The following is a 22,266-nucleotide window of genomic DNA, read 5'->3' on the forward strand; positions in this document are numbered from 1 at the left end:
CAGCAGTTAGCCCCCATCTAACGGTCTGCTTTCTTCTCAGCCCCTTGCTCATGGTGGCTACTGCCACATTGCCTCTGGAAGAAGAAAGGTTATTTTCTGGTGGGCACACACAGGGAAACACTCGTAGGTTGTTTATGGGAGCACATGAAGCTTGCACAGCTCCCCAGGTTACCCATCATGGGTAGCATCTGTCAGAGAAAGGCAAAGGCACTCACATTCAACAGCTAGGTCAGATCTACTGGTAATAGCCATCTCAGCCTTTGCTGGAGGAGCAGCTTGCCATCAGCACCCAGGCTCATGTTGGTGGACACCAGTTCCTTAGAGGCACCTCAGACAAAGGGTGGACAAGCGTTACTGCCAGTTGTCTTCCTACAAAAAGGATTTCTCACCCCACAAGAGAGTCCTGTTTCTCTAATCCCTCCACATTGCTATTGTGAAAGGACAATTACTATGGAAAAGCACAGAGGCACCACCTCGAATATCCCTGCTTATATTTAACTGTGTGGAGTAGGGCAAGCTTAGACCAGCAAATCTTTTTACCCCAGTAATTACACCTACTGCCCTACAGAGACCCTGTAACTACAAGACCCCTGAAGTGAAGTGTATCTTCTGGTATCATCCTATGCAATATCAGGGATACTGTAACTCCGTGTTAGCAAATTCATGCCTCAGAATGAAAAGAGATCCGTATAAAATCCAGAGGAGCAGAGAGTCCTCTAAGAGTGAAATCTAATTTAAGCAGCACTGCAGCTGCAGAGCCAATGCCAGGAAGAACTGTGAAAACAAAACACCACCCTCGTGACTAACACCCCTGATAAGTAAATCCAAACCCAGAGAAGGAAAAGCGTTTGCAAAGCAGCAATTACCATGTCTGTAAGGTCACACTTCTGGATTGTCTGTCTGTGCCATTAGATGCCATGTCTAACGCAGCCAGAAACCTAGGCTTGTTTTCATTTCTGTAACGAGGAGTCACCAAACCCCAAGGCCGCAGAAGCACCAGTGAAACACAGCTGCACCAAGAGCACCGGCAGCCGATGCAGTGCTGCACGTCTGCAGCTTACACCTCTGCTGTGCATCTTCTTGCATCTCAGAGAGGATGGCTACACCAGCAGCAGGTCCCCAAAATCCCCCGGTGAAGAAAAGCTAGCTCCAAATCCAACCAACAAGAGCCCAGCTATCCCCACGAAGGTGGCACGCAAAGGTGGTCTCTCAACACAGCAAGGGACAGTGCCAGCCCCACTCTCTAGGGGACCGGGAGGCGAGCAGCTGAGGGTGCAGCAGCAGAAGGGCTGAAGCGTGCTCCTGTGCTCGAGGCACTGTTCCAGGCGTCCTGTCCCGCCTCTCCACGCCGGCGAGCGGCACGCATAGGGTGACTCAGCCGTCCCCACCCCGGTGGAGTGGCCACGAGGGACTGCAGCCATGCTCCAGCCCAGAGCAGGGACCAACCTCTCCCACCCTTCGCCATCGCTCGCAGGCTGGGCAGCTGCTCGTCTGCCCCAGGAGCTGCGGGAAAGCGCAGGGTGAGGGAGCAGGGAGCCGCTGCCCACCGCAGCTTGCTGCTGCCCCGGCCGGGCACAGCAGAGCCTGCAGGCAGGGAAGCACTGCCAGGCAGGGCAGGGGGACGTGCCTTTGGATGCGGCAGCCCTGGGAGCATCTCACCCCCAGGAGAGGTGATGTTGCTGTGGGTAGACGTGGTGCCCATGCAGACAGTCACAGGACCACAAACCCATGGGGAGACCACAGGCTGCGGGTGGCCGTGGTGCCCGTGCAGATGGCCACAGGAATATGAGCCCATGGGGGGAGACCACGAGCTGTGGGTGGCCACGGTGCCTGTGCAGACGGCCACAAGAACACAAGCCTGCAGCCACAGGGAGACCACGAACTGCAACCCATGCAGCAGCTCTGCCACCTGCTCACATGGGCAGTGTCCCGCGGGAAGTCATGGCCCGTCCTGTGGCAGAGGGTCATCTCTGCAGTGGAAAAGATTGGTGAAAAGAAAGAAAAAGCCTGGGGGAGCAACGGAAGAGCTTTTTCTGCAGCAGGAGCTTGGAGGCCAGACAGAACTCCTTCAGGGAGTGCCTCCTCCTCTGCCAGCGTCCGTGGGTGGGCAGGGGCACGCAGCCACGCTCGGGGTGCGCAACGCCAAGCTCTCCCCAGGGATTGAGGGGACCGGGAATGACGGCCGAGATGGACACCAGCGTGCGGAGCACAGCTCGCTCCTGCAAGAGAACTGCTGCTGTGCGGAAAGGAGCGCAGCGCAGAACAGCATTTTTGGCCACTAAAAGGGGGCTTGCCAATCGTTTCCCTCTGGCTAATTAACATATAACTGAAAAGCAGAAGGATGAACTACAAATCCCTCCCGATTGTCAAGCCAAGGCTTCTAACAGCTTGTTGGCTGCTGAACAGAGCAAGCCAAGACAAAAAACAACACAAAAAAAACCACCCAGACTGAAGCACAATCTGGAAAGATGAACGCAAATTAGTTCCTCATGAATATTCAGCAAAGGACAGCATTACCTTCCTATTAAGATTTGCCAAGACCAAGAAGCCACCCAAGTTTCATTTATTTGCTCACCAAGAGAAACAGCTGGTTTCACCTGAATGCAGGCAGTCGTGCAGCAGTGGAGGAGGGTGCTCTTCGAAAGCTTCACTCTCTAGGCTTCAGCAGATGCTGCTTTAATGAGAAATTAACAGAAGTCCTCAAAAAAGCCCAGGCTGTTCAGTCCAGCGGTCGATCCACCAGCGGCTCTGGCTAGCTCCACATGCACAGGGTCCTGCCCTGCACACTGGCTGCCGCTGCCAGGAGTGGATCAAAGACGAAGCCCCTCAGCAGCCGCTCAGTTCCAGCCTGAGTGAGAGATGGAGCAGCCGAGGACTGAGGGGAGAGAGGGGCAAACAGACTTGCCACAACTCTCCCTTAACCATTAGTTGCTAATTAGGATCCTCTGAAATTCCCATCCTACAAGAGGCAGAGTGAGCTGCAAGCGAGGAGCCCAGCTCACATGGCTACTTCTCTTCTTCTTAAAGAAAAACAAAACAAAATGAAACACACTTTGCCTGCCGGGAGCCTCTACCTTTGAACACACCTGCAGGGGTTCGGGTGGACGATCAGCACCCGGCAGGACATGCAGCCGGCCACGAATGGGAGATGGGTGCGCAGCTGACGCCAGGTGCTCCTGGGCTCCCCCCTGCCTGCCCCTGCCCACACATCCCCGTCCCTGCCACCTCCTCAGAGCAAAGCTGCAACATGGCTCTGAGCAGAGCCTGGGAAACACTGGAAGTTGAAAGCCTGTAAATATTAAATGGATCTGCTTCTGCTGCATTTCCTGCCTCAGTATGTCCCATTTTGATGAACGCAACAATAATCCTGCTGAAATCACAGCAGAGCTACTGCGCTCACAACATGGATGCCCAGTAATGAACACAAACGGTGATGTGCTCACCATCACTTGATAAAGAAGACAGCACTAAACAAACTCAAACCCCCAAAGAGTTTGGGGAAATTGCAAGCTGCTGCTGGAGAGGAGGTGAAGGCGCGAGATGGGTGGCAGGTTCTCCTTCAGCTTGCAGCCTCATTGGCAAATGGCGGAGGGAAGAAATGGGAAAAAGAGAAATACGTTCATATGGAAAAAAATACTTCGTGCCTGACTTTAACTAACTTTTATGATGCATCAGCAGCTAATAGAAAAAAAGATAATTTCTAGAAAGTAAAATGCTGTTGAAGGGTGTAGAAAGAGCATTTCTATAAAACCACTCAGTTTAACCTGGTCTTTTCCCTTCATCCACTGTGTTCTCTCAAATGCTTCTTAGATCTTGCTCCCACAGAGATGAAAGCAAATAGAAGTCACTGTCCTCCCTTTCTTTTAAAATTATTATGAATGAAATATTAATATCAGAATTAACTAAGTGCTTTTAGGAATACATGTTATCTCCTATGTAAGGACTTTTTGAAAAACACTGCATTTATTCAGCATCCCAGAGCATAGTAAACATTCCTCTCGCAGCTTACAATGAGTCCAAACAAGTTTTTCCCCTCTGACTTTTTTGTTTTGCTTTGTGTTTTCATTTTTGTTTTGGGTTTTTTTTTTTTTTTTTTAAATAAGCTGTCTCCTTCCAAGTGGAATTGGAATGAAACTTTTTCTATTCAAATCCTCCTAAACTTAATGACTGCAGCAAGGCTCTTAACGAAAGTACGCCAACCCCAGAACAGAGCTCACCCACAGTGTGTGAGCTGAAAGCCAAGGGCTTTGCTGGGAGGCTCCTGGCAGGGAGGGAGGGACAGGCACCCCCTGTGTGCAAGGTCCCTGCAGCAGCACCCTGAGCTCAGCCCTAGCCCCGTCGCACCGAGGGGGTCTGTCCTGCGAGAAGGTAAGGAGGGGCTTTCCTTGGGCTGTTGCAGAGCTGCATCTGCTGCAGAACACATGCATCACTCTGCCACACAGCTCTGTGGACCAAGAGGAACATGCGCTAAGTAACACCGTGCTCATTCGGGGCTTCAGGCCACCACCAGTCCTACCATCCTGCTTCGCATTCCCATTTGTGGTGAACACATCCCTCTAATTACTCCTCCTTCCCCTGCTAATCAAGAACTCCACCACCCCACATGCTACTCTGCTCGTTTTCAAACCTCAGTCAGGCCCGGCTTCACCAGGCACACCTGGCACTCAGATAGCTTCTGCCAAACAGAGATGGCACACGGCACAAAACCCACGAAGTTCATAGCCTGTGTGGACTGAGCACGCAGTCTAGCCTCCATGAATATCATCTAATGTGAAATGAAAAAACAGACCACCCCCTTAAGCACTCTCTCCCTTAAGCAATGCCTGCGCCTCCCTGGTACCATCCGTGCCCTTCCTAGCGCTCGCAGCAGTCTTGACTATGCTGGTTTTGTGAGCTTTACACGCTCACCAAATCAGTGCTGCACCCCCAGCCATGAACTCCCACTGGCTCTTTAGCTTTCGAGCAGAGTAAGGTGCCAGGGCCAAGGCTGAGAAATGGGTCAGCTCAGGGGATCCCAGATCCTCTGCTTTTATTCTTGATGTTTACACATACAAACATTTACCAATAAGTCACGGGAAGAGCAACGACCCCACAGGTCTTCAGCTAGCAGGGGAAGGTGGCTGGAGGGGGCAGCTGCGGCGGGTCCTGGTGACACCCTGGGGGCTCCCCTGTGTGGGAGCACACCATCTGACCGAGGAGACTCCATTCATCCCTGGGAAAACGGGTTAATGCAGACTCAGATGTCTTAGTCAGACTGACTGGCTGCTCTCCAGCCAGAGTCATCACAAAGACCCAATTCAAAGGCTCTTCCTATCTGGCTTCAGCATCTTGCAAAGAGAACAGAAAACATCTCACAGAAGGCTACTCTGCCAAAATATGGGAAACGAAGCAGAGGGCACAAATTCTCTGTGTCATGTCTCCGGTCTGCTCCACAGCCTGGCCCCGGCCTCTCTCCCCCTGGTGTAAATCAGGAAGGATCTACTCGGGTGATGCCCGTCAGTGGAGGCACAGCAGAAATGGAGAGGGACCCCTCGCTGACAGAGCACCATTGTGAGGAGTCCTCATTTGTATTTCACGCCTTCTGCTGAGCGATGTGAATGACCCAGAGGAGCTCTGCAGGCTGGCAAGTGAAGGAAGGCTTTGTGCCCGAGGCAATACCCAGAGAACACAGCCCAGTGGGACCCGGGCCAGTGGTGTAGCACAGGCTCCTGTCAGGAAAGCAATGGAGATGAGGGCAAGGGTCTGGAGCAGGCTGGGGCTCCCTCTGAAACTCGCACCCACTCAAGACTGCAGGGCAGTGTTGGAGAAAGCATTACCTCCCTGTGCATCCCCTGTCAGCGTGCGTGCACCTGCAAACGCAGCGGGGTGCAAAGCACTCCCCTGCAAGCTCCTGCGTGCGAGCACTTCTGCCGAGCCACGGCAGAGCCCTCTTCTCACCGAGGTTCCCCCGAAACCTGTGCAGTTCGTGTTCCTCATAAGAAACAAAAAACAAAGCCAAACCACAGAGACCTCCAAGCCACTTGCAACGAAACCCTACCCTCTGCCACCTCTCTTAACTGCTTCTGAACTGCATCCCGCCACAGTCACTGCCCGACGCCTCCACCCGGAGCACCCTGCCCCGTCAGCAAGGACTGAGGAAGGGCTGTAAGCTGCCAGGTGAACCCGTGTCAGTGCGCGGAGCCCCCCGCTGTGGGGCTACGGCACCAACCGTGTCGAGACACGTGCCTGCTAGCCGGGCACCAGCCAGCTCTGGAGCAGGAGGCAGGGTAGGTGAGCTGCAGGCGGGAGGTGGCACGGCTCTTGGAGCAGAGAGTGCTCCGGGCTGTAGACAAAGCAATCCTTACATACCTTAAGGGCTGCCAGAGAAGAAAACGACCTGAAGGACACTTTAATACTGTCACCTTAACATTTGCAGACCGTTGCCCTCTTGACTTAAGTGTTCCATAAACACAGAGGAGAAAATAAAACTTGACCTTGTCCCCACGACTCTCTTCTAAATATGTGCTGGCCCTATTGGTAATGCAGACAGATAAATCAGGAGGGAGTTTTCTCTCAGCCCTGGGCACGTCCATGTGCTCATAACACAAAGGCCTGCTGCAAAACCCACCGTCGAGGAGGCTTTCCCCCCTGCGCCTGGCGAGGAAGCGCAGACAGGTTCGCCAGCGCGAGACCAACGGCCATGGCTGCCACCTTCACCATGCTCACGCTGCTGCGGCTTCTCAGAGAGGTGTTCTACACACACAGTTGTGCAGGGGGATTCTGAAGGGCAGGATGGTGATCAAGTATCTTTTCTCAAATCCTGTATTTATTAAACGTCAAAGACTCCAGATGGGCTGGGCTGAATCCAAGCCCCAAGTGTTCTCCAAAACATCTCCATTTCTGAGCTGGTTCAGAGCCAGCCCCATTTCAAGCTGCCGCCGAGTAATGTGGAACCAGGACTTCTTGATAGCAGACAAGGGAAAAATAATCTTTTCTGCTCAACATGTGCAGGATTTGCTTTTTATAGTTTGTTTCTTTAAAAGTTTGGTCCATCTGAAAGACTCATTAGATGCTTTATTTAAATATTTCATAACAAAAGCCCTATGACTATAATCAAATTCTGACTGCCAGCCTCTGCTGTACTCTCTCCCTCCTGCTCCAACACATGCTTATCCCAAGAAAGTATTTTATTTTCAATAGCACTGAATGAACAAAGGGGAGAAGAGAGAAAGAAGCAAGGAGTATCTCCTGATCACCAGTCGAAACAAGCACTCCTTGCTCAGGATGGAGACAGTGCTGGAATTAGGCCAGAAGAGAACCCAAAGAATTCAGGAAAAGGTTTTGGAGCCTCTTATGATTGAAAAATCAGACTAAAAGTCACAGCACAGTCTGTCTCGCACCAGCAGCTGAAAGCCAGCATTAAACGGGGAAGTTTCTGAAAGCATGAAGTCGAAACATAGTATAATTGTCTACTTTCTAAAATCAACAACAAAAAAAACAGGAGAAAAAAAATTGAATTCAAACATAGTAATAGAAAACAAATCTGTTTAAATTTAAAAAAAACAAACAAACAAGCCTTACCTTGGTGAACCCTATTTGCTCCTTCCGAAAGTTTTCCAAAGGTTTGATCAGCAAATCACTAGCATTCTGTACCTACAGCACAAAGAAAGAAACAGTTTAATTACAGGACACAGATTAATTTTCTCTTAAATAGAGGCTGAACAGGGCTAGAAGCCAAGAACTCTTAGATTTTAATGTCTCTGACTGCAGACTTGTTCTCTGTCTGTAGGTGAAGTCACTTAACCCATCCGTACCCACTTTTCCCCATCTGTAATACACGGAAAACCCCAATCACGGCACACGAGGCTTCAGGGACATCCTGTAGATGACAGCTGGGTTTTCTCCAGCCTGCCACCTTCCCTGCACGGCTGCGCGCTGAGCCATTGCCCTCTGCCTAAAACGTTGCGTTACTCCCATCAAACCCCAGGCACCAGCCTGCCGGAGCAGCAGCCCTCTGGGACACCAGTTCCCCCGCGGTCCCGTCTGTGCCAAGGCAGGCTTTGCTCCTGCTGGCCTCTCCAGCCTCAGAATAAAGCTAAGACAGACCATCACGGGCCTGCTTTCCCTGCACAGACCCAGCTGCCCGGCTCAGTCCTGCGCTGTGTCGCTGGCACGCTGGAGGGAGCGAGCCCCAGGGAAGCACAGCATGCGTGGTCCCTGTGCCACAGGCTGCGCTCAGGCAGGACAATCCCATCTGTGGCAGCACCTGCCACCCATCCCATTTTAAGAGAACTGCTGTCCCTGTTGGACATGGGAAGGGCTGAGAGAACTGATGTTCAAAGTATGCTGGCTGCTGGGTGAGCCCTCACTAGAAGCAGCCCCAGGAGGCAAGGCTGTTTGTTTATCTCTCCGAGAAGCACAAATCAGAACCATATATATTCTCAAAGCACACTAGAGGCTGCTACTTACTTGTCAGCTCAGCTGGGTCCCTGCCTGCAGCGAGCTGCCCTGCCTGCTCTAACGGGAGGGAAGGGAGCAGAGAAGACATGCTGCTGCAGCTGCTTCCCCTCTGCCACTGCTGCCAGCTCCTCTGCTCCGGACAACCCAGCCGCACTCCCTCCTGCCGCCCAGGCACGCCGCTGCACTAGCCCTGCTTTCCATGACAGCACCTGCTCTTGTCTTTAATGCAAAGCTGTGATGGGTAAGATCCCAGAGGCAGGGACGTGTCAAGTCACTAGCATCTCCCGGTGAAAGCAGCAGATGCTCATGCTGGTGAGTGCACTGTCAGAAAGCGGCTGCCTCAGTCCTGAAACGAGCTGTTTTCCAAAGCTAAACAACCCATAACAGCTCAGCAAGGCCACGATGGGCAGGAGCTGCTTCTCAGAGAAGGCGTGATGAAGGCCCCAAGCTCACACAAGCAGAAGGCAGGGCTGGGGCAGGCTGGGGCTGGCTCCCTGCCGTGGCTTTCTCATGGTCTGGCATTTCTCACCACAGACAGCACTGGGCTTGATGGCTCTAACAACACAGCTCTCAAATAAATGACGGACTTTCCTTTTCCTGAGATCCAGCCAAAAGAGGAATGACAGCAGGTTGTCTGTCACAGTGAGAGAATAACAGCCAGGGGAAAAGGAGAGTCTGCCCATGTCTCTTCCAGTCCTGTCAGTGTCTGAAAGATGCTTTCCTGGGACATGCTCTGCGCTCCCTCTCCATGAATCCACAGGCAAACTCACCCCAGTTTGTATCACTGGCTCCAGCTCCACCCTGGCACTGGGACACGACCTGCCATCTCTTCCCGTCCCCACTTCTACTGTGACAGGCTCTCTCCCAAGCTCCAGGGAAGGGAGAGGCGAAGAGAAGGGGATACAACACTACACTGCCACAGCCCTTTCAGGTAATTTAAAGCTGATCAACTTGGTGAGAGTATGAAACCTTCCGAGTGAGCTACTGTAAAGGACTGCTCCTACAAGTGGAGGGCAAAAAAAAGATTTCTTAGAAAAGTTGGACAGCATCCCTAAAAGCATCCATGATCCCTGAAATGACCCCTTCCACCCAATTACCCACTGCCAAAGGAGCCATTGTACCTGGGATGTAATTAATAAATATCTTACTGCCTTCCTCCAGCCTCTTACTATTTTCTTCCCGTTCCCTGCCTGCCTGCAGACCCGCAGAGCCGACGGTGGCGTCCCGCCGGCGCAGCCACCCCTGCAGCGCTGGCCCGGACAGCAGCCTGGCACGAGCTCTCACTGCTGCACGAGGCAGAGGAAAGCAAAGCCAAGCAGCACATTCCTGGCATGCTGTAAAAGCTCTCTACTGAGCCTAACCTTCGTGTTTTTCCTGGAATTAGGAGTGAAACGGGAAGCCAACATTCGCTCTGGAGGAGCTCTGGAGAGGCAGAGGGCACAACGCAGCGGGAGACGGAAGGCAGCGCATTGCCCTGCGGGAGCTGTGCTGGCAAGGGCAAGGGCACAGGGGAACCTGCATGCTTGCAGCTGGCAAAAACAAAGCTAAAAATACATCTTGCTTCTTATCCTTCAACACTTTTGTTTCACCACAAAACCAGCTTGTTACCAGCTCAGACACCCCTGGCTCTGCAAAGCAAACCTGCTGCAGATTGCAGGATCCTGGGGCTCCATGACTGCCTGGCATGCAGGAAAGGTTTTGGACATTGTGTGGGACAACCTCTCGCCCTCCCTGCCCAGCACCTTCCCTTTGCTGCTCAGGGCCCACGGCGATGGCACCATGGACCAGACGTGGTACAAAGCGCAACATTCCCAGTGGTCCCAGCCTCCCTCTGACGGGAAGCTTCACACCAAGGTACGTGGTGCTGTTTGGCCATGATTTAGCCTTTAAACATTGCGACGAGACAGTAATTACCAGAGCAGAGTTCAGATCATCTTACCATCATGGACCTCTCCAGCTCTACCTCATGAAGCAGCTCTGCAAACTCCTTAAAGGACTCAGCTGTAAAGTAAAGAAGAGACTAGTCAGTGGAGCCAGGACGTGGCACCGGAGCACGGGACACACACTGGGGTACCCGAGTCTGGCTGCACCCCCAGCATCACTGTCTAAAGGCTTGCCAAAAAACAGGGAAGAGGTGGCCCCTTTGGGCAGAAACTGAGTGAGGCAAGGCCATTGGTAAAGGCTGGCCACGATGGGTATTTATTTACGCACTGGAAAGGAGGGCCTCCTGCCTGGAGCAACGAGGGACATAACGCCCTGGGAAGAGAAGACAACGTTAAATAGCTTTCATTAGGAATTGTACTACAAAGCCGGTAGGGCAGGCAGCAGGGAAGGGGCAGCCGCTGGCACCAGGGACCACAGTGGGATGGGCTCTGCCACAGCGGCGGGGTGCAGACAGGACCGGGCTGCCTGTCCTGCCTGGACGGCTGCCGGCAGCACCAGAACAGGCCCGGCACCTCTGCCTGAGCTGGGAAGAGCTGCAGGTGCTTAGAGCCAAGACAAGTCTGTAAAATGAAAACAGCCTGGAATGACAAAGATTATGTTTAGCGACAAGAAGCTCAAAGTCCATGTACCTGCGGAGGAAAAGCAGCAGGTGTAGAAACAGTCACAGACATTGACACCACTCCCCAAAACGTTAAACAAAAAGATCTCATTGATCAGCACTTTTCTTGAAGTCCAGCTGCAACAAAAATAAGAAACCTTTCCTTCAACAAACTGAAACAAGGTTTATTTAGCCTGGGGAAAAAAAGAGACTAGGTAGGAGTAGTTGACTCTCCCCACACCAACAGGGTTATCACCAAGACGGAACACTCAGCCCTTCTCTCTGCCCACCAAAGCAGAACACAGAAGGGACTGAACTTGTAGCAGCGAGAAAACCTGTCTCACCAGAAGAGCACTCATAGCACTGAAATGAGGAGCACTGCCAAAGTGTCGGTTCTGCGGGAGGCTGTAAGACAAGGCTGAGCAAACATCAGCCTACGCATATAGCATGGCTGTGTGCTGAACGCCTGTGGGGAATAATCTGATTGCCCCAGTGTACCTAGGAACTACCTGGGAGTTAGCTGGGGAAGGTTCCCACAGTGCCACTCATCACCTTCCAGCTGCTGGGAGCAGTGCTGGGGACAGGTCCAGCAGGGCTTGCGCTCACCCTTCCATTGCCATATGTAAAGCACAGAATAGCTTGCTTTGTAAAACCTACAGGAGTTCTTGTGCTTGCAGTTCAGACACCGCACTTGCTGTGAAGCACACGGAGGCACTTGATCACTGCTGAGCAATTTAAAGACTGAGAATGAACCAAGAACCTCAGAAGCACCCGGCTGACACCGGAGCTCTTGAGTAGGGCAGCATCCAGAGCTCCGGCATGCCCGGCTTGGCAGGGCTAACACACAAGGGAACAAATCAGGTGTATCGCAAGGCTGATAGCAATAGCTCATCCCACAGATAAGGGGAGACGATGCATTTGTGCTCTATCTGCAAGCTGAGGGCCCCCTCCCCCCATCCACAGGGGGTACCTTAGGGGAAGTACCTGTCTTTCTGCTAAAAAACAGCTGTAATGCTGCTGCATAACCAGCGAGTACGAGCTCCTAGCGTTAAAGAGGATTCACTCTGCAGTTGCTGAGACAGACACAAAAAGGAAAAACCACAGCCTCGTGACACAGTCCCTCAGCTGGCATCATCAAAACATAACCTTCTTGATGAGTCAGTAACTTCTGAGTTCTCTTCCAGAGTGAGGGCTTCAGAGCCCGGCACATGCAATGTCCTAATAGTTTATTACACTCGACCACAGGGCCGACACGCTGACTTTCACTGTGGTTACTCAGGACGATGTGAAACCTGAAGTGCGCACAGACACCGGGAGCCTGAGCCAGGACAGGAATTATCACGGGGAGAAAGAGAATCCAGCCCTGAACTTACAGGGAAAATGTCCGTGTCTAAAATTTTCACTAGATGTTTTTTCTTCTTGCTCTACAGGAAGAGTCCAGGCACACATTTCCTGGCTGCAGTTGCAGAGCAACCCACTGAATTTGTCCTTGCACCACAAACACGTGGCTCAGGCTACACGCTGCTGCCAGACCAGCAGTGTCCAGGAGCACCAGGGTGAACCCCGTGCTACCGGCCTGGGTCAATGCTTGAAAACCCTTGCAGAGCAGAGCAGGGAGGCTGCCTGCAACCACTGCCTGCCAAGCCACACCTGGGAACTGCCTGGGAGTGAGTCAGCCGGCCAAGGCCAGAATCATGCCAGGAACATCAGCTGCTTAAAAACAGAGGATTTCAGGTTCCCGTGCCTGGGAGGGAGGAACACGCCATCTGATTTCATTGCTCCGTTCATCTCTGAAGGAGCTGCTGATTCAGGTCCTGCACGGGTGACTGGTGGAGGGACCACAGCCGCTTTGTAATGCGGGTGCATCTGTAACTATCAACATCCCCGGGGGAAAGCGCTGCTCACAACAGAGAACATCAACCCAGCGTCTGTGTCCTGACTCACACTTGCAGTGTTCAAAGCCACCACCTGACATGCAGGGGTGTCAGCCTGCTGTCTGCCTACATAAAAATAAAGAAGTGTACCATTAGTTATATTTACAGATCAAACACATTCCCTGAAGTACGATAAGAAGTGCTTGTGAATATTTTGATTCATTCCCATATCCTGCAGATCAAATGAGCTCCTACGCTCCCACACAGATCTCTGGCACCCTTGCAGGAGATGGAAGCTGCTACAGAGATGTCAACGCCCTGCTGCTGTTTCAGGAATAAGGGAGCCTTGCAAAGTGGCTCAGCCCCAGCAGGCATTGCAGGGTTTGATGTAGGAGGAGGAACACAGCACAGGCTTTTTCATAGGGGAAACCAGGGATCTCTTCTTGAAAAAGCAAAACAAATATTCCCCAACAAAAACAGAAGTAGGGAGATGCACTCATTTCACCATGGAGTGTTCTACATGTGCTGTGATTTCTTCTTGCTCCCCTCCACCCACGATCCCCCCATTCAACCTCTGCCATTTCCAGCAGTCTTCCTCACCCGCCGAGCACCGCGGTTCCGCTGCACCAGCTCACTGCACCAGCTCACCACAGCCCTGCCGCACTGGCACACCGCTGGCAGGCTTTGCTCCCCTCCTGCAACCAGTGCACGGAGGCAGGCGGAGAGGCAACGCAGGGGCACGGGACATCAGAGCTTTGTCCCTTCCAGCCGAGACAAGGGACACCCCTCTCCTTGGGCGGCTGTTTGCTTCAGATACCTCTGCTCCCAGGAGGGGCATTTATAGGGCAACGTTTTCCCCTCCCTTACTCAAATGTGTTTGGAAATATAGCACCTCTGCTGCTATTAGATTTGTAGGCTGACTCATTTCCAGTGGATTTCACCTAGAGATTTTCCATAAAGGAAATCAGATTTTGAAGGGCAAGCTGCAATCTGCTTTAAATTGCTTTAAATAAAACAACCCAAAGAACAGGCTTTACTTCCTTCCCCTTTCAGCAATGGCCAAGAAACCTGACATCAGCAATGTTACACTTGCAGCCACTCTTCAACAACAGCCTGACAAGATTTTTTTGTTGTTGTTCTTTTTTCCTGTCTTAGCCCCCTGGCTAATGCCCTGTGCCCCCCACCACGGGCAGCCCCATCCCCTCAGCCCAGGCAGGTGCCCCCCCCCAGGGTTTTGTCCCATGGGCCAGGGTCAGACCCTCAGGGGCTGGAAGATCTGTCACCCCTCCTGCCGGCTGCCACCCTTGCCACCACCGCAGCACCCACACCCCTGCACTGGCATGCAACAGCGCTAGCTAAGCCAAGAGCAGGATTAATTTGAAAAGCGCTGGGTTTAGGGCATTTAGGCCATTCAGTTTAGCTCCCTGGGTGCAGCTGGCAGCTGTGTAACCCGCACAGTTGCAGTGGGCTGGCAGGGACGTAAAATAGCTTCAGGATTGCTAATCCTGACACAGATGTGCGGGCAGTAGTAGGACACTCGTGCCACAGGCTCTCCTACTGCGAAGGCAGAGACTAGTGATTATTTTCCATACAACAACTCATCCAGCAATTCATTCTTCCCAGAAGTTTGCAGCCTGGTCCCTTTTTCAAGGCAGCGTGGGCCAGCTTTGTTTTTGTAAGGCGTTTTCAGTGGAGCAAAGGCAGCTTTAGGAGCAGCACCCACCTGGATCAGGAGATGTGGCCAATGCTCAACACCACGCATGCTCCCACTCCAACTGTGGCACTGGGAAGCGGGACTTGCTGGGAGGCCAGCACTGTGCCACTGTCCTCACCAGTGCCTGGCAGCACGGAGCAGGGCTGGAGCCGTGGAAAACCTAGCAAATTATCCGCTGAATTGGGAATGTGAAACTCTACCCGTGACAGTTCAACTTCGTAAAATACGCCATGGAATAGCTGACTGGCATCTGAGGAACCAGCCTCCTGATGCTGTTTAAAAAACATCAGCACAGGCTAATTCCTAGAGAAGAAGAGACTTTCTCAGTAACTGAAAGTTTGCATCAAAAAGAAGAAAACTTACCAATATTAATCTCATCATCCGTTAGTGTGTCACCAATAAAGTCAAACTGAAAGGACTGCAAAGTCTGGGAGAATTTCTGTACTGCCGATGAGTAACCTAGAAAAGGACAGAGGAATAAGGTTGTGTATTTTTGCAATTGTTATACAGAAGTGGCAAGTCTTAGAAATTTAGCCTGAATGGAACAAAACTATAGTGAGGTGATTCGAAAAATCCACAGGCATCATGAATTTAAGCACTTCAGAAAATGTTGCAAAGTTAATAACCATTAGCAGCTGCAGAGAGCATTTGTTTTGTTTTCTTTTTCTTTCTCAGTGTTGTTGAAAATGCTTCGGCAGTATTAATGGATGCACTGAATCACACAAGAGGCCGATCAATAGCCTCACATCCTGCTATGTACAGGAAGAGACACCAACACATTTCCCCTGCAGGAAAACATGCAGCTTCAAGTGCAGCATTCATCACCGCCAGAAGAACATTTTCAGGGAAGTAGATATCCCCAATGCCATGCACGCATCGGCATGGGTCCTTGGAGCATGGAGGCTGTCAGACAGGCTTGTCACTGTTCAAAGGAATTTTTTCATTATATGGGAGAAAAATCTGTAGAGTCAGAAAATAAATGTGGGGAAAAAGATAGAACTCAAAATAACTGCCCCTCTTTAGGGGGTCACAGGCACAAACAGGCCCTAAGAGAAGTACAACAGTGCTGCAGCTGAGTGCATTGAGCCGGAGGGCTCAAGCTGTGCTCGTCAGAGCATCTGCAGATGGCCCTGGGACCCACTCCTGGTCCACTGGTGAAAAAACATTCAGTCTTGAAGCAAAGACACTTCCTGATGGTGGTTGGTAGCTCAGCCCAAATTATTTTTGGACTTTCCAAAGAAGTTTCTAGCCAAAAGGATCCTTTGTGTCTTTGCATCCTGTGCGGCTGCTTCACAGCTTCATCAGTGGCTCTGTTGTTGTGAAGGCGTCTGCTGACACTGGCAGAGGAGCTGCAGCCGGGATGGGACCCCAACACCAAAATCACCCACCTAGTGACAGCCGTGACAGCCACAGGTTACACTTCACCACAGGAGAAGCCAAGTCCTTCTCCTGCTGGCAGAGCACAAGAGGGAGGTGCAATGGATTTGACAGCCTCACATCAACCACATCTTCCTGCATAAAGTTACATGCTTTTTGGGGGGGGGTTAGCCTTTCTCCAACAGCAAATACCTGAGATACAAACAGGCTGAACTTGCCTGACTTCAGGGAATAGGATGTAGACAATAAAACAAAGGCAAAGGAATAATTTTATACTTTGATTTACATTGCTATTTTCCCTAATTTTGGACTCCAGCTATAGGCACAGTCCCAGGCTGGACTCCTTCCTGGGGGTGCACTGGAGATGGCGCTTTCTGAAATTCGGGAAGCTGCAAGTGTGGAAGATGTGACAGCACAGATGTTAACACGGAGCCAGCTCACACACCCCTGCTTTGCCAAACCAGGGGAAAGATTGCTGTAACAGAGCAACCCTGTGTACAAGGGTGGGTTTTTTTGATTTGTCTGTTTAAAAAAATAAGACATGCACAATCACTTTTTGGCATCAGCTGTTAAAATCTAGGGGGAAATAACAGCCAAAAATGAGGTGTGAATTAGTGAGGAATTGTGTCTGCACAGTATAGGCTACCCCCTGCATTTCTAGCCTGAGGGAAACGGCAATCTGGGTGTATTTTTGTTTGTTCTTTTCCATTGCAGACTCAGTGACATAAGAACTTATCACCACGGTGGCAAACATGGTGTTTTCTGAAACACTGCTATGAAGGGGAGAGAAAAATTGGATGACACTGAACTGGACATTGGGAAAAGAAATCAAGTGGCCCGCGTGGGATCCCAGCAGGTCCCCAGACTGCTCTGCTTCTCCTGTCCCTAGGCCAGGAGCGCCCTGGGGCCCCCCAGCCCTCCCCAAGGCCCCCGAGCAACCACGGCACACGGGGACAGCCAGGTCCCCAGCCCGGGGAGAAGCGTGGCCTCAAAGCGCAGACAGTCCCTGCTTTCCCCTCAAAAGCCTCGTTCAGCAGTTTCCTCCGATGGGTCAAACCTTTGCTCCTGAATGGGCAGATTCAGGCCTGAATGTTGCTATTTAACCACAGCTGCCGGGGGGCTGAGAGCGCGTAAATGGGTGAGCTCTAGCACAGAATGATGTCATTGATTTGATGGAAAACCTCAGCAAATAATTCACTCTCAGTCCCTGCAGCGTTCGTTTCAGGCTGGGGCCGGAGGCTCTCATTCAGTTGTCGCTCAGGGGAATCTTTGTCCCCCTGCAAACCCTCGTCATCGTCCCTGGACGCTGCTGATGGCTTCCACCCAGCCCCTCCTGGCTCCTCGACTACGTTTATTAGCGGGTGAACTTCAATCGCTCCATTTGAACACCCACCCCGACCCAGCGCCGGGTCCCTGAGCAGCCCTTCAGAAAGCCAGCAGCACCCGAGGTGGCTCATCGCATCCCACCCTCCCGCACCCCCGGCCAGCATCTGCCCGTCCCCTCCACGTGCGCTGGCCGGGGGAAGGCGACGAGCCACCGGCCAGCTCCGTCTGCGTGCGTCCCTGTGAGCCAGGAGCACGGCTGCACACACAAATCCCACTCAGCGCCTGGCAGGGATGGAGGGTTTGCATGCACCGTTTTTCCGTCGCATGTGTCAGCACGGCATTTAGCCCCAGTGTCGGAGAAATGGTCCTTGGCGAGCTGCTTGCCTTTTGGTTTTCATAGAAACAGGGGGTAAGGCAATAGCAGAGTAGGGTTTGAAAAAGCCAAACGCAATATATTTTAACCAGAAAAAAAGAAACGGTATAGCTGATTTAAGTTACATTTTCCTTTCAAAACGTTGTCTGGCCTGAAAGTTTATTTGCCAATTGTATAGCTGAAGGAAAACCAGGTGGACGTGCTATAAACCACATCTCACATTAGCTTAACAGTGGTGGGGGGGGGGAAAAGTGCCCCTTAATTAGTCCAGTGCTGTTTGGTTTTGCTTGGGACAAGGTATTTTTTTTTCATTTTGGGGAACCATCCTCATCCTCAACTTCAGCAAAGTTGGGTGTAGGAAGCCCTGGCTGCAAGCAGTGACCATGTGCCTTCACCCTGATGTGCCAGCCCGCTGCCCAGAGCTAATGGCAGCTGAAGGCAGACAGCCATCCCCGCTGTCCCACGCTGAGGTGACAGCCACCGAGGACATCCCTGTGGTAGCTGGAGCCGCTGCCTGGCACCATGCGCAGACCCCACCATAGAAAAACAACTGTGGAAGATGTAGGGTTAGGAAAGGAGAGGACAAGCTGGAGGGAGAGCCAGTGCTGTGAACGCCTGGCGTGGCTCCTGAGGAGCGTTTAATGGAAACCAGACTCCTACAGACCAACATGACTCATCCTCATACACGTACAGAGCCTTGGCTGAACACCGGCTTCTGACAAATCCTATATATACATGCAGGATGGACAGCATCGGGTACCGCTATGGTATTATGGATCTTACTATAATGATGGGGTGTTTATTGGTAAATTAACAGAGGGATGACTCTGGCAGCCGACCCTGCCGCAGCAGTGCCTGCTGGCACCAGCCCCCGAGGGAACAGAAGATGCTCACACCCCAGGGGCTGTGTCCCTGCGGGGTCTGGCAGCCAGGACAGCACCAGGGCCCGATGCAGAGCATCGCCATGCGCTGCTCAGAGACACTCGGCGAGAAGTCGCCCCTTCCCTTGGTGGCACGCGAGGGGTGGCATGGTGACACCAGGGGATGGGGCAGGGCAGGGGGGGCCGGGGAGAAAGGGATGAGCCACGGCCACAGGAAAATGGCTCGGCAGAAGGAAGGGGCCACCGTGGTCAGCAGCTGGAGCTGCGTGGAAAAATGGGGCTACATCTCCATGCTGGGATAGATAAGCCCATATTCTCCCTCGTTTTAACAGACACTCAGAAATCTTTTCCCTCCTGATACCAACGCACAGCTACCAAACGCTCCTCTCTTTGCACACCCGAAGCCTGGCAGGAGGGAGAGGGTGTGGGCAGGAGAGAGGGTCTGCCCTGCTCATACAGCGCCAGGAATGCATGCGGAGAGCCGGACCACCGCTGAAGGAATAACGCTGTGCTTCCAAGCCAGGGATATCACTGCAAACAGCACACAAAGTCTCACCACCGCCCGGCAGCCCCAAAGGACCCTGCCTGCTCTTGGTACAGCTCAGCCCGTTTCCATGGAAACACACCAAAATGAATTCGATCAGGAATCCTCTAGGACTCTTCCTTACAGCGTTCAGTAAGTGATGCCAACTTTCACAATTTGCAGTCACAATAATTTACTCTTCTAGTAAAAATAAAGTCCCATCTCTGCACAGAACAACCCCAGCCAAGCTGCGCCTGGCAGGAGGGAGGGAAGGAGTGCCAGCTACAGCCGCACTAGTCTTAGGAGGTACACAGGGAGCTTTCTGGTTGTATTTATGCACACATAAACACACCCCAGAGACTGCAGCCATTGAAGGATGTGCCCCACAGCCTGCTGAGCAAAGACCTAGTGGGGATTCTCATTTCAACCTTCCACAGCAACCATAGGTAACCAAAGACCACAAAGAAAAAAATTTTGCTATCTTTGAAAAAGCCATGGGCCTCTGAAAAATCATAGATTACAACCAGGAGCCCTAAACCAGGTTGCGGTTCTGCTTTTTTCGCCCCAATGCTTAGAATTTAAAATAGAAGGAAACCATCGCCGCAGGACAGACCCCGTGAGGGGATGCAGCCCCATGCACCACTCACACTGCCACGGGGACAAGCGGAGGTGGCTGGAGATGTCTGCAACACTTGAGATGCCACAGATGCACATCTTTAATTAGCTTTGTACTCCTCAGAGGAGGGTCGCACTTCTCTAATTTTCTGTCTGTGTGACTGCAATGGTCCTCTGTTGCCGAGAGGAAACCACATCCCTGCATACATGGAAATAGAAGTGTCAGTGACAACCCACTGGTGACAGCTACAGGGACCACCAGGATCTCTGTGCACCAGAAAGGAAGGGCCGTGCTTGGACTGCCTCATTTAACACCACAGGGACATAATGTGATGTCAGGTGTAACAGAGATGCAGGGAAAAAGCAGCATGATTTTTAGAAATAAACACTTTAAAAGACACTGAAAAACCTCCTACTGTGTAGAAGAGCAGTTGCAGAGCATACACTTCACATCTGCCAGGACCAGACTGCCAGTACCCTCACACAGGTTATTCATACCTAAATATCCCCTCGCTGACCCAATTATATTACATTTGTTAGCTGTGCAGCAGTTGGTAAAGCCAGCACCATCTCTAGTTCTCCGTAGGAAACAGCCTGGCGAGAATTGCCACTCCTCCAGGAGCTCAGGGGCCAAACAGACAGCAGGTTCAGCAGGTCTTTGGCTAATCCTCAGTCACACACTGCTCCTTGTGCATCGGACTGCAAACTAAGGAGAAAAAAATAAAATAAAATAAAAAAACCCACACCTCATCGCTATGGCAATCATCAGCCAGTGACATTTCTAGAGCAAATGCAGTCCTTAATTTAACCTGACTCCATCCGAGGGTAGATACAGTGAGGCATGAACAGCTGAACTGAGATGGGGCTACAGCATCCCTATTCTGTCCCCAGAAAGGGGACAGGATGCCTCTGCCCACATTGGAAGGCAAGAAGCAACTTCAACTGATCTCCCTGCCTATGCCAATGCACATGCAGTTAGGCGAAGAGCAGCCAGCAGAGACTACCATGGGGGAACAAGCCACTCCTAAGTTTCTGCATCCACCCGACCAACAGACTGCAGCCTGGAGGTGCCCTGGACAGAGCAGCTTACCAACAGCTTCAGCAATCCATAAGGAAAACCCAAAACGATTTTGAGCTATGGGAATGCAAATAAACAGATCAAATGTGAAGGAGGAGCTCCATTTTTGTATTTTGCTTTCTTCTTCTCCAGCTTGAAAACAGAAATATCAAAACCAGCCAGACACTTTTTTTCTTTCAAATAAGCAAACAAAAGACAATAAAAGTTCATTCTGTACTTAAATAAGAGCATTTTAAGCCAAGGACAAATTTTAGGGTTAGGATCTGAACTCTGGAAATCCATTTTTTCAGGGAAATGTTGCAAGACCCTGACGCACAGCAGCTGAGGATGCACATAAACTTCTTCCCAATGCTTGGTCACTACGGAAAACTTTCTACTTCCTCATGGAGAGCTGTGCAATGGGACATGCAGAACATGAGAAAAAACATTTTTCCTCCAGCATGCAAAAGAGAGGGCTGTGATCCCTGAAGGGAGAAGAATGTGCCCATTGTTACCAACTCCCACTGAAAAATTTCCCAGGGAGTTGCATCATGAAGGAGACTGAGTTCATCCATGCTGCCACCCCAGAGATGAGGCTCTGGACGTGGTACCCAACCCACTGCTTCCAGGGGATTCTCTGTACTTGCAGCAAAGCTTTACAAGCCGCCACACAAAGTGTTTGGTAGAGGGGCTGGATTCTGCTCCAAGCTGTTGTATTTATGCAGCATGTACTAACTGCATGAAGTCCCCAAACATTGTCCCACCAAAATACCTCAACTCTGAAATCAATGAAGCTACCCGGACTGAGCCCAGATGTGCCCTTAGGAACGTGAGTAATGAGTCCTGACTCACAGAACACTCCTAAATACTCTACAGCTGCTCAAACACAAAAACATGTTGATTTTTTCAGATGAGGGAAAAAAATAACCTTCCGGTCAGCCTTCTAGGTAGTTCCAAATCTACACAAGCATCTTGTGAGGAAAACAGCACTCCTGTTACTCCATAAAGGAGAGATGCTTATCATTAGGTAATGAAAAAATGGCCCAGTACAGCATAGACAGTGTTCTGCGTTAACCCATGGCAAGTTGTTCGCGAGTGCCCCTGAAGGCTTTCTGGATGCTGTGGAGATTCAAAAACACTGACACATTTTACAAAGGCCATTTTTCACACACTGACATGGGTTTTCCACTTGCCAGAAGTAAATGGCTAGCATGAACTTCTAAAAATAACTTGCTATATTTAGCTGTGCTTTACAAATCTCTTGCAAAGGAATCTACTGAATGTCTAATACTTCTGTTATATATTTATCTTTTCTAATCAGTCCTTTATTGACCAAGTCTTTTATGAACAGCCATTTCACTATCGCAGTCGATCTAGCACAGGCTCCAGGGAGAAGAGCAGGGCTGTGGTTCAAGTACAAATACATTTTTCAGTAACTCTCCCTACCTAGTGGTCTTTTGCTTTGCAAGCTGGTTATCTGCCCTCTGTACTATTACTTAAATTTACATGTCACCCTTGCACTTCCCCCTCCCCGCTCCGTTTCCT

General features: G+C 51.2%; 1 protein-coding gene across 3 annotated transcripts in view; it reads right to left on the bottom strand.

Annotated features, from left to right (window-relative positions):
- OPHN1 (oligophrenin 1) overlaps positions 1-22,266 on the bottom strand; it is a 69,169-nt gene that overhangs the window by 32,784 nt on the left and 14,119 nt on the right. For all 3 annotated transcript variants that reach the window (XM_041119098.1, XM_041119097.1, XM_029996921.2), the window contains exons 2-4: positions 14,933-15,028; positions 10,379-10,440; positions 7,561-7,632 (exon numbers count right to left, since the gene is read on the bottom strand). In XM_041119098.1, coding sequence (XP_040975032.1) covers positions 7,561-7,632; positions 10,379-10,440; positions 14,933-15,028 — 230 coding nt within the window. The remainder of the gene's footprint in view (positions 1-7,560; positions 7,633-10,378; positions 10,441-14,932; positions 15,029-22,266) is intronic.

The sequence above is a fragment of the Aquila chrysaetos genome, chromosome 21 (assembly GCF_900496995.4).
Source record: "Aquila chrysaetos chrysaetos chromosome 21, bAquChr1.4, whole genome shotgun sequence".
Taxonomy (NCBI): Eukaryota; Metazoa; Chordata; class Aves; order Accipitriformes; family Accipitridae; genus Aquila; species Aquila chrysaetos.